At 30.3% G+C, this 14,316-nt stretch overlaps 1 protein-coding gene across 13 annotated transcripts in view; it reads left to right on the top strand.

Annotated features, from left to right (window-relative positions):
- Positions 1-14,316, top strand: part of LOC107456799 (collagen XV/XVIII-type protein multiplexin) — a 233,474-nt gene that overhangs the window by 210,774 nt on the left and 8,384 nt on the right. For 12 of the 13 annotated variants that reach the window (XM_071178385.1, XM_071178384.1, XM_071178382.1 and 9 more), the window contains 11 exons: positions 78-209; positions 289-342; positions 2,490-2,621; positions 4,325-4,432; positions 4,516-4,626; positions 6,599-6,623; positions 8,473-8,579; positions 9,940-10,038; positions 11,592-11,709; positions 12,859-12,903; positions 13,726-13,847. In XM_071178385.1, coding sequence (XP_071034486.1) covers positions 78-209; positions 289-342; positions 2,490-2,621; positions 4,325-4,432; positions 4,516-4,626; positions 6,599-6,623; positions 8,473-8,579; positions 9,940-10,038; positions 11,592-11,709; positions 12,859-12,903; positions 13,726-13,847 — 1,053 coding nt within the window. The remainder of the gene's footprint in view (positions 1-77; positions 210-288; positions 343-2,489; positions 2,622-4,324; positions 4,433-4,515; positions 4,627-6,598; positions 6,624-8,472; positions 8,580-9,939; positions 10,039-11,591; positions 11,710-12,858; positions 12,904-13,725; positions 13,848-14,316) is intronic. The other variant, XM_071178380.1, reaches the window with a different exon arrangement.

Raw genomic sequence — 14,316 nt, 5'->3', positions numbered from 1 at the left:
ATTTCCTATGAGGAAATTTTTATAATGGAACGAATAAATGAATGAATAATCATACAATATGTTTTTCTTTCTTAAAGGGTGATCCTGGACCTGCTGGTATAGGACTCCCAGGACCACCCGGACCACCTGGTATCTCTGCTATATACCGCCCTTCAGACGATGATGCTGTCGACTTGGATTACGGCAGTGTACGTTTCACTGGCCCAAAGGTAAAAAAAAATTAAGCTGAAATATTCTTTCTGCATAATTTTTTTCCTGATGTTATATTCTTTATAATTCTATTTCTAGGGCGACAGAGGAGATCCTGGTACACCAGGCCCACCAGGAGAAAAAGGAACAAAGGTAAGAGTTTCAATGGAAAATGCTTCATTTTACGAAAATACCATGTACAAATAAGTGCATACAAATGAAACTTTCATCAAAAATTAAGAACAAGACTACTCGCCTATATCTGATCTTCAATATATCTTATTTTAATTATATGTAGTGATGGCCCGATAGCTGTTAATTCTGATTCATTAAAATATTACCACATTAACTTTGCCACCATTAAGCAAAGTATTTCCAGAAACTCCGTATCATGTAAGGTGGTGTAAGGTGATTAAAGGAAAATTCCACTGTAAAAAAAAAAAACTTTGTTTTTCTAAGTAAATGAGGGATTACATTTTAACAGGTTTTTAAATTACATCTTTTGCTCATGGTTTTCTCGCACATACACTCACTAGAATAAGCGTAATCAGAAATCTGTTTTATGCTTAAATCTGTTTAAGTCAAAAGTTCAAAATTTCTTACATAAAATCCTTATAACTTCTAAATTATTATTTATATGGACTTAAATTTGATTTTAATGATTTAAGCATTAAAAAAGTGCATGAAACAAGGCGAGCATTATCCAGTGATGTATTATTATGAACACTATTGACATTGCAGTGTCAGGCGCGTGAATTACACATTAGTACAAAACAGTATTTGTTCAAGTGAAACATATGTAACCCTCAAAGCTTCTAAACTTAGTTTTGATCTCAACCAATTTAGCGCAAAACATAACATAGGATCCAAGACATTGCTCGTCTAAATAGCTATATCAGATGCTTAATACGTTATATTGCAAAAACTGTTACATTTTATACACAATTTAACAACTTATAAACTATTAGTACAATCGACTCTGCTTTGGTTTCACTCAATTCAGTGCAAAAAATGCTTAGGAAAATATACTTCATTTGCCTAGACAGCAAAGTTACATGCATCAATAGGTTCTTTTTGTTGTCGGGAGCCATTTAAGGCAAGGGGTGAGATTGTTCTTGTTTTCCAGTGTCACCCTCTATGGCCAAGAATTCGAACTTTTGCCACCCCCTTTTTTAGGACGAATCCATTCATTCATCCACAGATCGAATTTCGACCTAAACCAGCGAACGATCATTCGTCAATTCAGTACCCCCAGAGGTATAATTTGATATGGAAACATGGAGGACTTTATGCCCCGACAGATTTAATGTGCACCAGTCACCATTCACTACACTTCGGCAGTCTGGATTCGAACTCCCATTCTCACGAACGTGAGTCCAGCGCCCTGCCAAGCAGGCTATCCCGACCGCAGAAATATGTATAAGTACAAGTCTGTACCTTTTTTACAATAAAAACTTTAACTTCTAAACTATTTAGACCTATCGATTTGGGTTCGATTTCAATAGATTCATCGCAAAAGATGCACCTTAAACAATACCTCACTTTTCTGGATATCAATGCGTAGGTTTCTCGTTTTACGACCTTTTTACCCCCTTCTCGTTTTACGACCTTTACCCCCTTCTCGTTTTACCCCCTTCATTTCCTCTGCCCAGTCATGGAACTCAAATTTCCCACTATCTATTAAAAAATTATTATGATCTATTAGAATCTTCCAAAACATAAGGAAAAAAATGTGTCCTGTCACAATACTGAAAATACAAAGTTTGCCCTGGGACAAAAAATAAATAGTAATAGTCAAAAAGAGAAAAAAAAATCTATAATAAAGAAACACTGAGTATAATTGATTTTACATCATTGTAAATAGTTTGAAGAAAATTTGAAACAGATAATATAAATAAAATGTTAGCTGAAAACTTTTCGAGATCTTGTTGTAACCATGCACAGAAAAAGACTATTTAACCTTCTGCTTTCAAATTACATGAATAAGAACTTAATTATTTTAAAATGTTCTATGCCCATGAGTAAATTCAAGATGGCGGCTAAAGCTAATCTTGGGGAAGAAGGATAATTTAATTCATTTGAAGTTCACTGATTTGAAGAAGTCTCCTAGCCCAATAACGTTTGAATTTAACCATTTAAATCAAACCTAATATTTATTTATTTCAGACAGAGAAACGTCCTGCTTACATCCTAAGATATAAATTATCTAATTAATTTAATTAATCTTTTTCCATATCCTTTTATAGTTTCGATGCCTAAGTTAGGTTTGAGAACCTAATATTTTTGTTTATTTAATTTAGGGTGATAGAGGATCGCGTGGAAAAGAAGGTAAAGAAGGCAAAGAAGGACCAGTAGGTTCAAAAGGTGACTTAGGTCCACCTGGTCCCCCAGGAATAACCAAAATAGTGGATTCAGTCGGAGACGCTATTTCAGTAAGTAATACATTTATTGAATTCTTGCATGACTGTTGAGTAATATCAAACAGACTCATCACTATGTAGACATATATAGTGCCTATTAAAACCCGTATGCACCTCCCAACTTTCGAAGAGCTGCATCAATAGTTACAAAAGTGTTATCCAAGTGTCTAAGAATAGTAAAGCGGCTATGTGCTCCAAGATGATACAGCTCACAACACGACCTGGTTGTAAACTGTGAAATTAGAATTTCTATCTCTAAAACGGTATGAGATATAGGAGGAAAAAAGTAAATCACGAAATTGTAGAACATCATTAATTTAGTATGAATTGATACCTTGTGGACATTAAGCTAAGAAGGGAAAAAAAGAATTCAAATGCGCAATTGGATACTTGCACTTCAAGAAGAAGATCGAGGATACCCACACATGTGCCCTGTGAAGTCAGCACCAGCTGGTCGTTTATAAGCAAACTGGCTTGTTAAAGTTGAGCTAAGTTTCTCAACACAAGTTAGAATGTTAGAATTAAATACAGCGCCATATCGCACATCGAATATGTTGAAATGTGATTTTTTCTCGTTTACGTCTTTTACTTAGCTTAGATTTATTATTTATTTTATTTATGTATTTTATTATTTATGTATTTTATTATTTATGTATTTTATTATTATCGTGATGTATGTTTGCTTTGTGTGACAGTCAACTTCGATGCATAATTAGTTTGTTTAGATTCGACAGGGTTTCACGTCTGTCTTTGTGTTAAGTAAGAAATATATAATGAAGGAATTGAAATCTTTGTGAAGGAATATAGAATGTGTCACTTAAGAGAATTGATGCTTGATAAGCTTGGCTTACTCGAAACAGAACAGTTACTAACGTAAAAAAATGCCACGTTTCAATGACCAATCAGGATGTAGATACCCGAACTACGTCATTTGCTGGTACCCCACTGTTTGTTCATGGTTTGGTTTTCTACACTGTAACAGGACAAAACAATCTTAGGAGAAAAAAAAATTGTTGATGCTAAGATGCTTTTGCTTTCAATGTAAAAAGCTTATTAGAAAAAAATTGAACAGCAAAAATTAAGGTATCTTGCGATGTTTTTTTTTCTTTTCTTTTTCCCCATTTCATATTAGGAAATCCCGCAAATGCGAGTTTCAAACGTTCTTTTCTTAACATTTGTTCTGCCCAGCGCCATCTATTGGTGTTTAACAAAAAATCAACAGTGTTCAAAACGTTCCGCAAACAAGCGGGCGTACTTGTGTAATAGTGAAATGTGTGTGCATAAAAATATAAATAAAATAATTTGTTTCTACGGTACATTTTAGTGACAGTTCATTATAACAGCATTACTGACCGCAAGTTCTCAAATCGTATTCATTCGATAAAGCTCTACCTCTTGTAGTTCATCTTTATCCTATCTTGTACCGTTTTCGGTTTAGAAACTCTTCAGTTTCTCACCAGGAGGTGTTGTTAGTAGTCTTATTTTTTAAACCATAGCGACTTTATTATAACTAGTCACCAAATTTGTAACCTCAAAAACAACTATTCAACAGGTAAGACGACGGATACGGACTTTTTTGGGCATTATGCATTACTTGCGTATGAAATACAAGTTAAAAATTAAAGTTTTCAATAAATTAAAAATGAAAGTTAACAAAGAGCTAACCTAGTTTTGATTAAAGTAATAAGGTTATAATTACTTTTTATTATTATTAGTTGCTGAAAGGTGAACGAGGAAGGAGAGGTAAAAAAGGAAAAATTGGACCACCAGGGCCACCCGGAATATCCGGACCTGTTGGTGAAATCGGTTTGCCCGGTTTTCCGGTAATTATAATTTGTCTTACACCCAATAAAACTAAAGATTGAAAACACTCGTCAGCAATGAAATAAAATATGAAATTTTACAGGGTAGGCCTGGAAACCCAGGAAAGCAAGGACCGAAAGGAGATACAGGAATAGGCATAAAAGGAGATAAAGGAGAACCTGGACCACCTGGTTATGGTGGTTACGTAGATCCGGTAATTATATTCATTATTTAATATTAGTTTTTTTTTTTTAATTTTGATTTGTGGAAAATTGATAATCCCCAAATAATGTTTAGACCATAAACTCAATTCCATTCTTCTATTAATTTTATTCTAACAATAAGCTATTTTCGTATATTTTTTCAAGGGAAACATTAATTTAAGCTTCAACTTTTTTTTCTAACCGTCGTTGAACAGCCGACCCAATTTTGGGTTTACGACTACTAATGTTCAGCTCCGTAGCCTTGCAATTTTGAACCCGATCCAGAAGACAGGGGAACTTATGGATCCAGTATTGGGAGGAATTTGCCTTCGTGGAGGACTTTTTTTGATGGATTTGCGTTACATGTCGAGGAAGACGATGAGAACTTCCCACGACTAGCCTAACGGGAGGGAAACTCTAACCCATGAGCCGTCTACCACTGAGGATATTTCACTGTGGTCGGGTGCGGGATTCGTATTGACCGTCCATCGTTGAGATTCGAACACGGTTCACCTCGTTGGAAGGTTCACCCCCTGAGCCATCGCGGCTCAAGCTTCAACTTTGTCGATGCCTTAGCCACAAAACAATTTAAAAGATCAGCTTAATTTTTTTTTATCCGTCGTTGAACAGCCGACCCAATTTTGGGTTTACGACTACTAAAGTTCAACTCCGTAGCCTTGTAATTTTGAACCAATCCAGAAGACAAGGAAACTCCTGGATCAGTACACCCAGAGGTATTTATTTGTTACGGGAACAAGGAGGACTTTGCGACTCGACAGATTTAACGTGCATCAGTCACCATTTACTACACGGGGAGTCTTCGGTCGGCGGGGATCGAACCCACGAACTCTTGGATATGGGCCCAGTGCTCTACCAAACAGGCTATCCCGGCCCTAGATCAGTTTAATTGTAAAAATATTGCTTATTAAGTACTACTATACAAGTTTTTTGCGCTTAACATCTCAAAACTTCGACTGAATGTAATAACTACTAAATGTGATGCCTACGAAATAAAAAAAATTTTGTTAGAAAGTATAAAACCTTAAAATATATTGTTTAAAAAAAATTATTACCTTGATTTTACTTGTAATAACCTAGTGTGGGAAACCAAAGATAAATAATTCATAAAAACGTGCTATGAAACTAATTGTTGATTTACTGGAGCAAGCTAGCAATTTGCTGATTTTATAAAATCTTTATCAAATCCTATAGAAAACTCTTTTTTGGGGATGTAGCGTGCGAACCTGGGATCGGAGGGAGTTTTAAACTACTGGTTCGTAGTATTTTCGAAAGTATGAACATCAAATTTGGTGCAAATCAGTTAAAAATTAGGGATTTGTTTACGATACAACACGCATACATATAAACATTCTACTTTATTCAAATAGATGAGTGAAAATTTTGGAAAAATTACTTCATTACCTCGGAAAGGCATTGTTACAGACAATGTTCTTTCACTATAAATAATTAAAGACATTATACTAAGCGCAACATACTAAGTGCCTATTAATAAAGATTTTCCAACAACAAACGCTTGTTATATTCATCTTACAAGTATTAATCATATTTAATCCAACCTTTTGACAAGGACCCATCATATTCTGATCAGGTTTTTCTGAAGGACTAATTTGTGACTCCGAATGTGCTAATGTGTATAGTCTGGAGATTTCATTTTTGATACACATATTAAACATTTGCTAAGGACTCCAATGTTTGCAATGACTTAAATCATCAAATGTATATACCTATTTTAATTTTTTTTTTAAATATTAATTTTATATATTATTAATTAGTTTATTAAATATTATTCTCTAATTTTTTAATTAGAGAAAAATTGTCACATTATTTGACTGACTGTACTTAAAAATTCATTTTGTACACAGATTTTTTTTTCCGCATCATACAAAAATCAATGTTTTAATTTAAATTCATGTACCTGAATTGTTTACAAAATCGTTTAATACGCTTTTTTTAATGTTTCAGGACGGTATAAGTGTTGTTAGTATAGGTAAGTACAAGTTTTATACAAGTATATTTTTCTATTCTATTTATAAGAAGTTGAAGGAATGTGAGGAAAAATTATTGTAATTTTCAATATTAGGGAGAAACACTGAAATGTGCAAGATCTTGCAGCACGGAAATGACGAACCCTAATATATTTCCAGCGATTGGTCTATGGACTCTTAACTCTAATATTGATGTCTTTATTACTCAAATAAAATACTTATAAAATAAAAAAAAGAATGATGGTTAAGAAAAACTTTTTTTAAGAGTCAGTTACAGACATAATTACTTCACAGAGTTGGATACAGAAATTTTTAATTTTCTTGAAATTGTCAGGATATATTCCTTAAATAAAATACGCTTTTTTTCCTCTCGAAGTTTTGGGGTTTCGAGAGTTATCGAATAGTATTTGGGGGTAAAACTCCGGATCCAGTGAAATTTTGAGAAAAACACATGAATTTTATAAAATGCAATGTATTTTGTTAAATGAGCTACGTTCTCGCCAACTATTCGGCATAAATACTTTTCAGTGTACCTTTGTATCAAAGAACAAATGTAATTCAAAAAGCTTAGAAAAAAAGCTATTTCTTAGACTTTGACCGTCAAAATCTATTGGTATAAACAATGAACTACATAGGTACATATTTCTGTGAATACAAATCAATGAGCAGTTCCTAAAAAGAATAAACATATGTGCAGTGTATATTTGAAGTGACCTTAAAATTGATCTTAAAGTAACAAGATGCTGAAATTTTGCACAAATTTTAAAGTCATCAAATGCCTTGGCCAAAATTAGACAAGTTTGAAATTTGCTGGAAAAGAAGCCTTTAGTATAGCAGAAACAAAATCAATTTGCAGACCTATGGTTACCAATTAAGCTTTTTTTTAAATACGGCCCTAAAGTTTGAAACAGGCACCTAAATAATTGATTACAGAAATAGCAATGGGAATGCTGTAAATCGTTTTAAAACATGTATATATATACGAATATAAAGATGAGATACTCAAGACTTCTTTTCTGGCAAATTCCATACTTACCTAGTTTTGGCAAAAGCAGTTATTGGCCTTGAAAGTTGAGCAAAATTTCAGGTTCTTGTTAGGTTAAGGTCAGGCCAAATAAACACCACACATACATAAATTTTTTAGATACTATTCATTCGTATGCATATAACTTTCTGACTGACTATGCTAATAGATTATGAAGGTCAAAGTCTTAAGAAAACAGCCTCTTTTTGAAAATTTTTGAATGACCTTTGACCTTCAATTCAAAGGTCCACTGAATGTATTTATGTCTGAATAGTTAGTGTGAACGTATTAAACATAAAATAACGGTCAGTATCGTAATTAACTAGTTTCACAAAAACAAATTGCCACTTGTAAATCGACTTATTTCTTAAAATTCCAGAGGATCGTCAGTTTTGACTAGGGATGTAACGAATAGTGATTTGGTCGGATACTGAATATTCGGCCAAATAGCAACATTAAAAAAAAACTATTTCTTTTCAAAAAACCATAAGGGTGTTTTGAATTACATAAATAATTTTTGCTTCCCATTCAAATTGCATTGTTGTAAACAGGGCATGAAAAATCAGAATTTACACAGTTGGGGATAATAAAAAGTTTTTATTTATTTATTTTTAGCAGCTTCTGTAGAACGTGTGAAAAAGATGGCTTTTGTATTTATTAAACAAATGAGAACGTTTTCCTCGGATTTCAACATTAATTTAAGCACTCACAGTTCTTTCACTACAATTATTATGGGAAAAAATTCTTTTGCAATCTCACACGACATTTTTATATGCAATTTAGAGCTTTTGCAATCACTATATGTATCTGTCATTTCTTTTCACTAGGCCCAAAAGGAGATAGAGGAGACTCGGGCCCAGTAGGACCCATGGGGCCACATGGACGACCTGGAGAAAAAGGAGAAACGGGAAGACCTGGAAAAGACGGCGTTAAAGTAATATACCTTTGAAATGTTCATTCAATTTTCTAGTATTCTCATAGAATATTTACTTGATTCTCCCATTTATTTTATAAAATATTTAAATCATTTCCAATGCTTTACAAGCTTTTGTGGTAAAATCAACCAGTAATACAATATTTATTAATTGTGACTACAATGCGGCACCAATACAAACACAACTAATAAAATTTTTAAAAATAAGTCTACTCAATTGCAATTAAATTTTAGTTTGTCTTAGAAAAATCTCGAAGCAACCAGTTAACCCTTTCAGAACCTAGATGATACCCAACCAGATGATATAGAGAAACTAACCTAAGATGATATCCTATATATTGATCCAATAGTGCTGATGATAATTCAATTTAAATTATACACAAAAACCTATTTTTCTAATTGTATGTGACATTATAATAGGAATCATACAAATGGGATAAAATGATTGTAAGAATTATACAAATAATAGAAGTCATACAAATAGGATTTATAGTTATAATCTTAATTTGAGAAACTAACCTCAGATATGCTGAACAATCAGTACAGATGGTAATTCAAGTTAAATTATGCATAAAAACCTACGTTTTCCAATTATACATGACATAATAATTAATAATAGAAATTATACGAATAGGATTATAATAATACTAGGAATTATACAAAAATAATAATAGAAATCATACAAATAGGATTCGTAGTTATTTTAATTCGAGAAACCAATCTAAGTTATGCTAATCAATTAAATGCAGACTATAGGTAGATGATTAATGCAAATGACGCACATTAACCCTTTTTTTCTACTTATACAAACACCTCTTCCCACTGAAAAATTCGAGTTATCAACCCCAGGTATAAGAATGAAGGCAATCTTTAAGATACAATTCTTATAATTGAGACAGGATACAGTCAGAAAGTTTCTCTCTTAATATTATTTTCTTTAGTTCTACTAAAGTGTATCTTAATGATTGAACAAATCTGATTATCAAGGTTTATTAACTTTTCCATTTCCTCAAAGTATATAATTTTAAAAGAAAAATTTTAATTGTGGGCGAATTCCATTGTTAAAGAGTTTCTAAAATATAAAGTTTAAAAAGTCTTTGTTTTTAATTTCACAGGGTAACTATTAGATAGACTCCATTAAAATTTCAACCATAGCAACTAGTAAAAAATTTGCACAAATTAATAAATTTTTATGAATGCTTTATAAGGATCTTTTTTCGTTTCTCTTGATGCACATTTTAATGCTTTTCCTAGCTTGAAATTTAGAAAATTTAAAATTTTGTTAAACAGTGTTTTGTATTTTTGTTTAATAGTTTTTAACTGCTTATTGTTTATATAAAATTGTTCCTATTTATTATAGGGTGAACGAGGACCACCAGGTCCAGCTGGCGGATTGGGAGATGAAAGCAGTGGAGGAATTATGCATGTCAATGGACCACCTGGTCCTCCAGGTCCCCCAGTAAGTCAAAAATTATTATAATAATGTTTTTTAGTCATAAAATTATAGCTTATATTTCTGTTCTTTTTTTGTTCTAATATTCACTGACTAATAACTATTTAATATTCTTTTTTTTTTAGTATGTACCACAAAAATTCATATTTTATCATGAAATTAAAATTAAGAAGCAGTAGATACTTAATTTTCTTTTCCAGTATCCTGCCTAAGTTTACATTGTGACTTTTTTGGAGTTTTAAAATATTCTTCACAAGCACAAAAAATAAGCAATGTTCTAACAAACTAATCTTTTTTATACCAAAAAATGAGAAGCAGTTTTGCACTTTCCTAATGTCAAACAATACAAAACGAGATAATTTCTTTAAAAAAATCATCTTAATATTAAAAGTGACTTTTTATATTAAGATAGCTTTAAAAGTGAATTTCTTCAAAAAAAAATTTTTTTTCAAATAGTGAAAAATATACTGCAACCATAACTAGAATATTTTTTAAATTAGCTTGTTGACAGTATGCACCATCTGTTGACTGATAGATTTTCTATGCAACTATTCCTTCTGAAAAATAATATGGGAAAAATAATTAAAATGCGAATATTTCTTTACAACCTGAAGCTAATTACAGTGTAGCTAAGTTTTTAACCCTATAACTATAAAAAAAATTATTTTGAAAAATTGTGGTTGAAGATCTGTCAAAGAATGTGCTAAAATTATTATGCCCAAAGAATTTAGCTCGATAGTTTAAATCATATTGAAGAAAAGGCTTTAGTCAGCATAAAAATTTATTTAGAGATAAATTTTTAAAAATGTATGAAGTATGCTTCCAAACATACCAAAACATAGACATAATCAACTAATTTGTAGATTACTCAATAGTTTTTAAACAAAAATATTGAATTAAATATTCCAAATTTGAACAAATTTGGAATATTTAATTCAATATTTTTGATTGAAGAACATATTGAATTAAATAATAACTAAATTTATTATTTAATTCAATATGTTCTTTTATTTGAGTATCAAATGTAATATATCACGATACCAATAATCTTAAAATTTTTTAGAACTGTTGAATAATTGGGTGAAACTGAAATTTAAAAATTGTCTAGTCAATTTTATCAATTCAATTTAAAAGTTCTCCCAGAAGGGACATAAGTAAATTTTTAACAAACCACAAACCACATAAATAAATTTTTAAAAATTATTAAGCTTGAAGCTGTATAAAATTCCTTCCATTTATACCATTTAAAAAACTGCTAACTAAAACTTCAATAAATTCTTTAGATTGATATCAATCTAAAAATTTTTGAAGTTAAAGCTTCTTTAATTTTTTTCTACTGATAATTATTCAAAAAGTTGGTTAATTTGGAATGTAATGTTTCNAGGACAAAAAATGTCCAAAAATGCAAAAAATGCAAATGTCATCAAAATCCGGGCCTTAGTCATAACAATGTCTCTATTGATTTTTATTTAAAAATTCAAGCTTGAAGCTTCATATATGCATGTTATGTAATAATTTAAATAATGTTTTATTAATAACTATACTGAAAATAACTACAGGGCCCACCAGGTAAATCCGTTCAAGGACCACCTGGTCTACCAGGTCCTCCAGGGGCCCCCGGCAGCACTGGATATCGCAACCCATACTGGACTGTGAATGAAAACCCAGGAAGAAGAGGTATTTATATTCAAACATGATAAGTTATCTAGAATCTAAAAACAGTTTAATATATTTTTATCATTTTCATTGTCAAGCGGTTACAGCTAAATGTTTTGCATAGTTACAAACTTGATAGTTAATATTTAGTTGTTTAATTAAACATTACAATCAAGCATTTTTACAATTAACGCATTTTTGCTTCCATAAGTAATTATTTTAAATTTAATATTTCTAACTTAAAAATTTATTTTTGGAGAATATCATTCATTTTAAAATAAGTATTCACAATTATAAAAAGTGGTTTATTAATTGTTTCAATCATTGTTAACAGCGATCAGGTATGATGTCAACAGACTTAAGATAAATAAGAAACTTAGTCCCTGTTTAGGTAACATTATAGATAAATAGGCTAAAAATTTATAACTGACCTAATCAGCAGTAAAATCAAAATAATTATGTTACGATATTTTTCGTTATTTGCTTAGTTTAACTTTCCAAAAAAAACATTAACATTTTGACCACAATTACAAAGATTTGTTTTATGTTAGTAAAGGTAAGAAACAAAACTTTCTAATCGTATTCTATTACCTATTTTCTATTAAAACCACTTTATTTTATAAGATCCATCAATACTGCATAAAGGATAATAACATTTGAATTAGAAATGATTTTTTGGAGTTATTTACATTCTAAAATGATGTTATATCTTTGGAATCTATCAGCCCTGCAAAACAATATGAATTATATTGAAATTTAATACTTTACATAAGAAAATGTTAATATTTTTGTCTACATATATGTACACAAATCCATTACAATACGTTTATTATTTATATTTCAACAATTAAAAGAAATTTTCTTTTTATTGTAGGAAATTGTATTTGCCATTATCAAATTATAAATTTATGCGGGGGGAAAATGCTAATTTTTAGTTTGTGTTTATCAGTTTTTTGGATATGTTAAATAAAATTGATATGTGGATAATGTTAAATGGATGTGTGGGATAATGTTAAATGAATCCTAATTGAAATAAAAATTATTTTTTTAGCCCTAGTGCCCATATAAGGTACCCATTATTATTTCAATAAATGAAGCATTTATATAGACATAGAATAGATATTAACTCTTTCATTTGACTAAATTGTACATACATGGTTTCATTACAAGCATACAGAGGAATTAAAGGTATAAGATCATTTGCCAGATCAAAAGGTAAGAATTGTAATAATTTATTTTTTCAATCCAAAACATTTAAAATTAAAATTTAAATTTATTTCCTGCGTAATTTTTTAAACCATATCATTCTTTCATAAGAAAATAAATATTTTCTAAATTGCTGAAATACTGTGTAATCTTTAAACTTTTTATAGTACAGTGCCAGCTCTTATAATACAGTAATTGTTAAAATTACATTGTTCTGAGGATTTTTAACTTCATAATGTAGTAGATTTTCATAAAGGGCATATACAGTTAGAAAAAAAATTTCGAAGTTAAACTTTTTTAACACAATAAGTGCTAAATTAATTACCACTTTTATATTTTATTTAAACTGTTTTAATTTAAATTTTGATTAAACATGAGATGTTTTATTTTACAGAAGGGTTATATTGTTCTATGATAAACAAATTTTGAAATTAAAGATTCAACTTTCAATATTACCTCAAATGTCATAGATAAATTAGAAATACATTTTGAATTTTTCCTTATCACTCAAGTTTTACTATCTAAGTCCTGTTTCTAATTTGCATTTCTATTAATTTTCTGTTAAAATTGACTGAAAAATATTTAAATGCAAATGCATTTAATACAATGTTACATTGTAGGAAAACTTACTCAAAGTTCTTAATGGAATATTAAAAGATTTTTAATCAATGAAGAGAAAGAAAGATCTGAAATTGAAAAATACAGTATTTACACTTACTATTAAACAACTTCAAACTAAAATGAAAATTACATAAATAGAAGTTGGGATAAAAATTACGAACTTCTGATGTTATTGATAAAGTAATTATTTTTTTATATTTTACTCATTAGGAGTACAAGTTTTCCCAGGTCCACCAGGACCTCCCGGCCCACCAGGGCCCCCTGGCTCTCCAGGGAAATCTGCGACTGAATCAGCACCTGAAGAACTCAGGAGACCTACAGTTGTTCCTGGGGTAAAACATTATAATTAATATACTCACATATTCATAAAATTTTCATTCTTTTATGTTTAATAAAACAAATTTATCTTTAAAATTTTTTATAATTAATGTAACAGAAGAAACACATCAATAGAAAAAATAGTTACATATTATAAAAGTGATAGAAATTGATATTTTCTTAGCATCTTAACTTAAATAGGTCCCAGGATATTGTGATCCTTTTCCTTTTATTCTGGGATCAGACTTAATTTACAGTATTATTTAATTTCAATACATTGAGTGTGCTAGTTCACAATATAGCTCCTTTTGGCTCTAGTGGCACTAAATTCTACATTTAATTTATCAATCTCAACATAAAACTGTCTTTTGTACGGCTGACCGAATTAAACACATCTCTCGTATAAATTTCATCATAATAGCGTTATTTTACTTTTAAACAAGTAAATTTTTATAAAAATTTGAAAGGAAAATTATATTAGTC

Source organism: Parasteatoda tepidariorum, chromosome 3 (genome assembly GCF_043381705.1).
Source record: "Parasteatoda tepidariorum isolate YZ-2023 chromosome 3, CAS_Ptep_4.0, whole genome shotgun sequence".
Lineage (NCBI taxonomy): Eukaryota > Metazoa > Arthropoda > Arachnida > Araneae > Theridiidae > Parasteatoda > Parasteatoda tepidariorum.
This window is presented reverse-complemented; position numbering and strand designations above follow the sequence as displayed.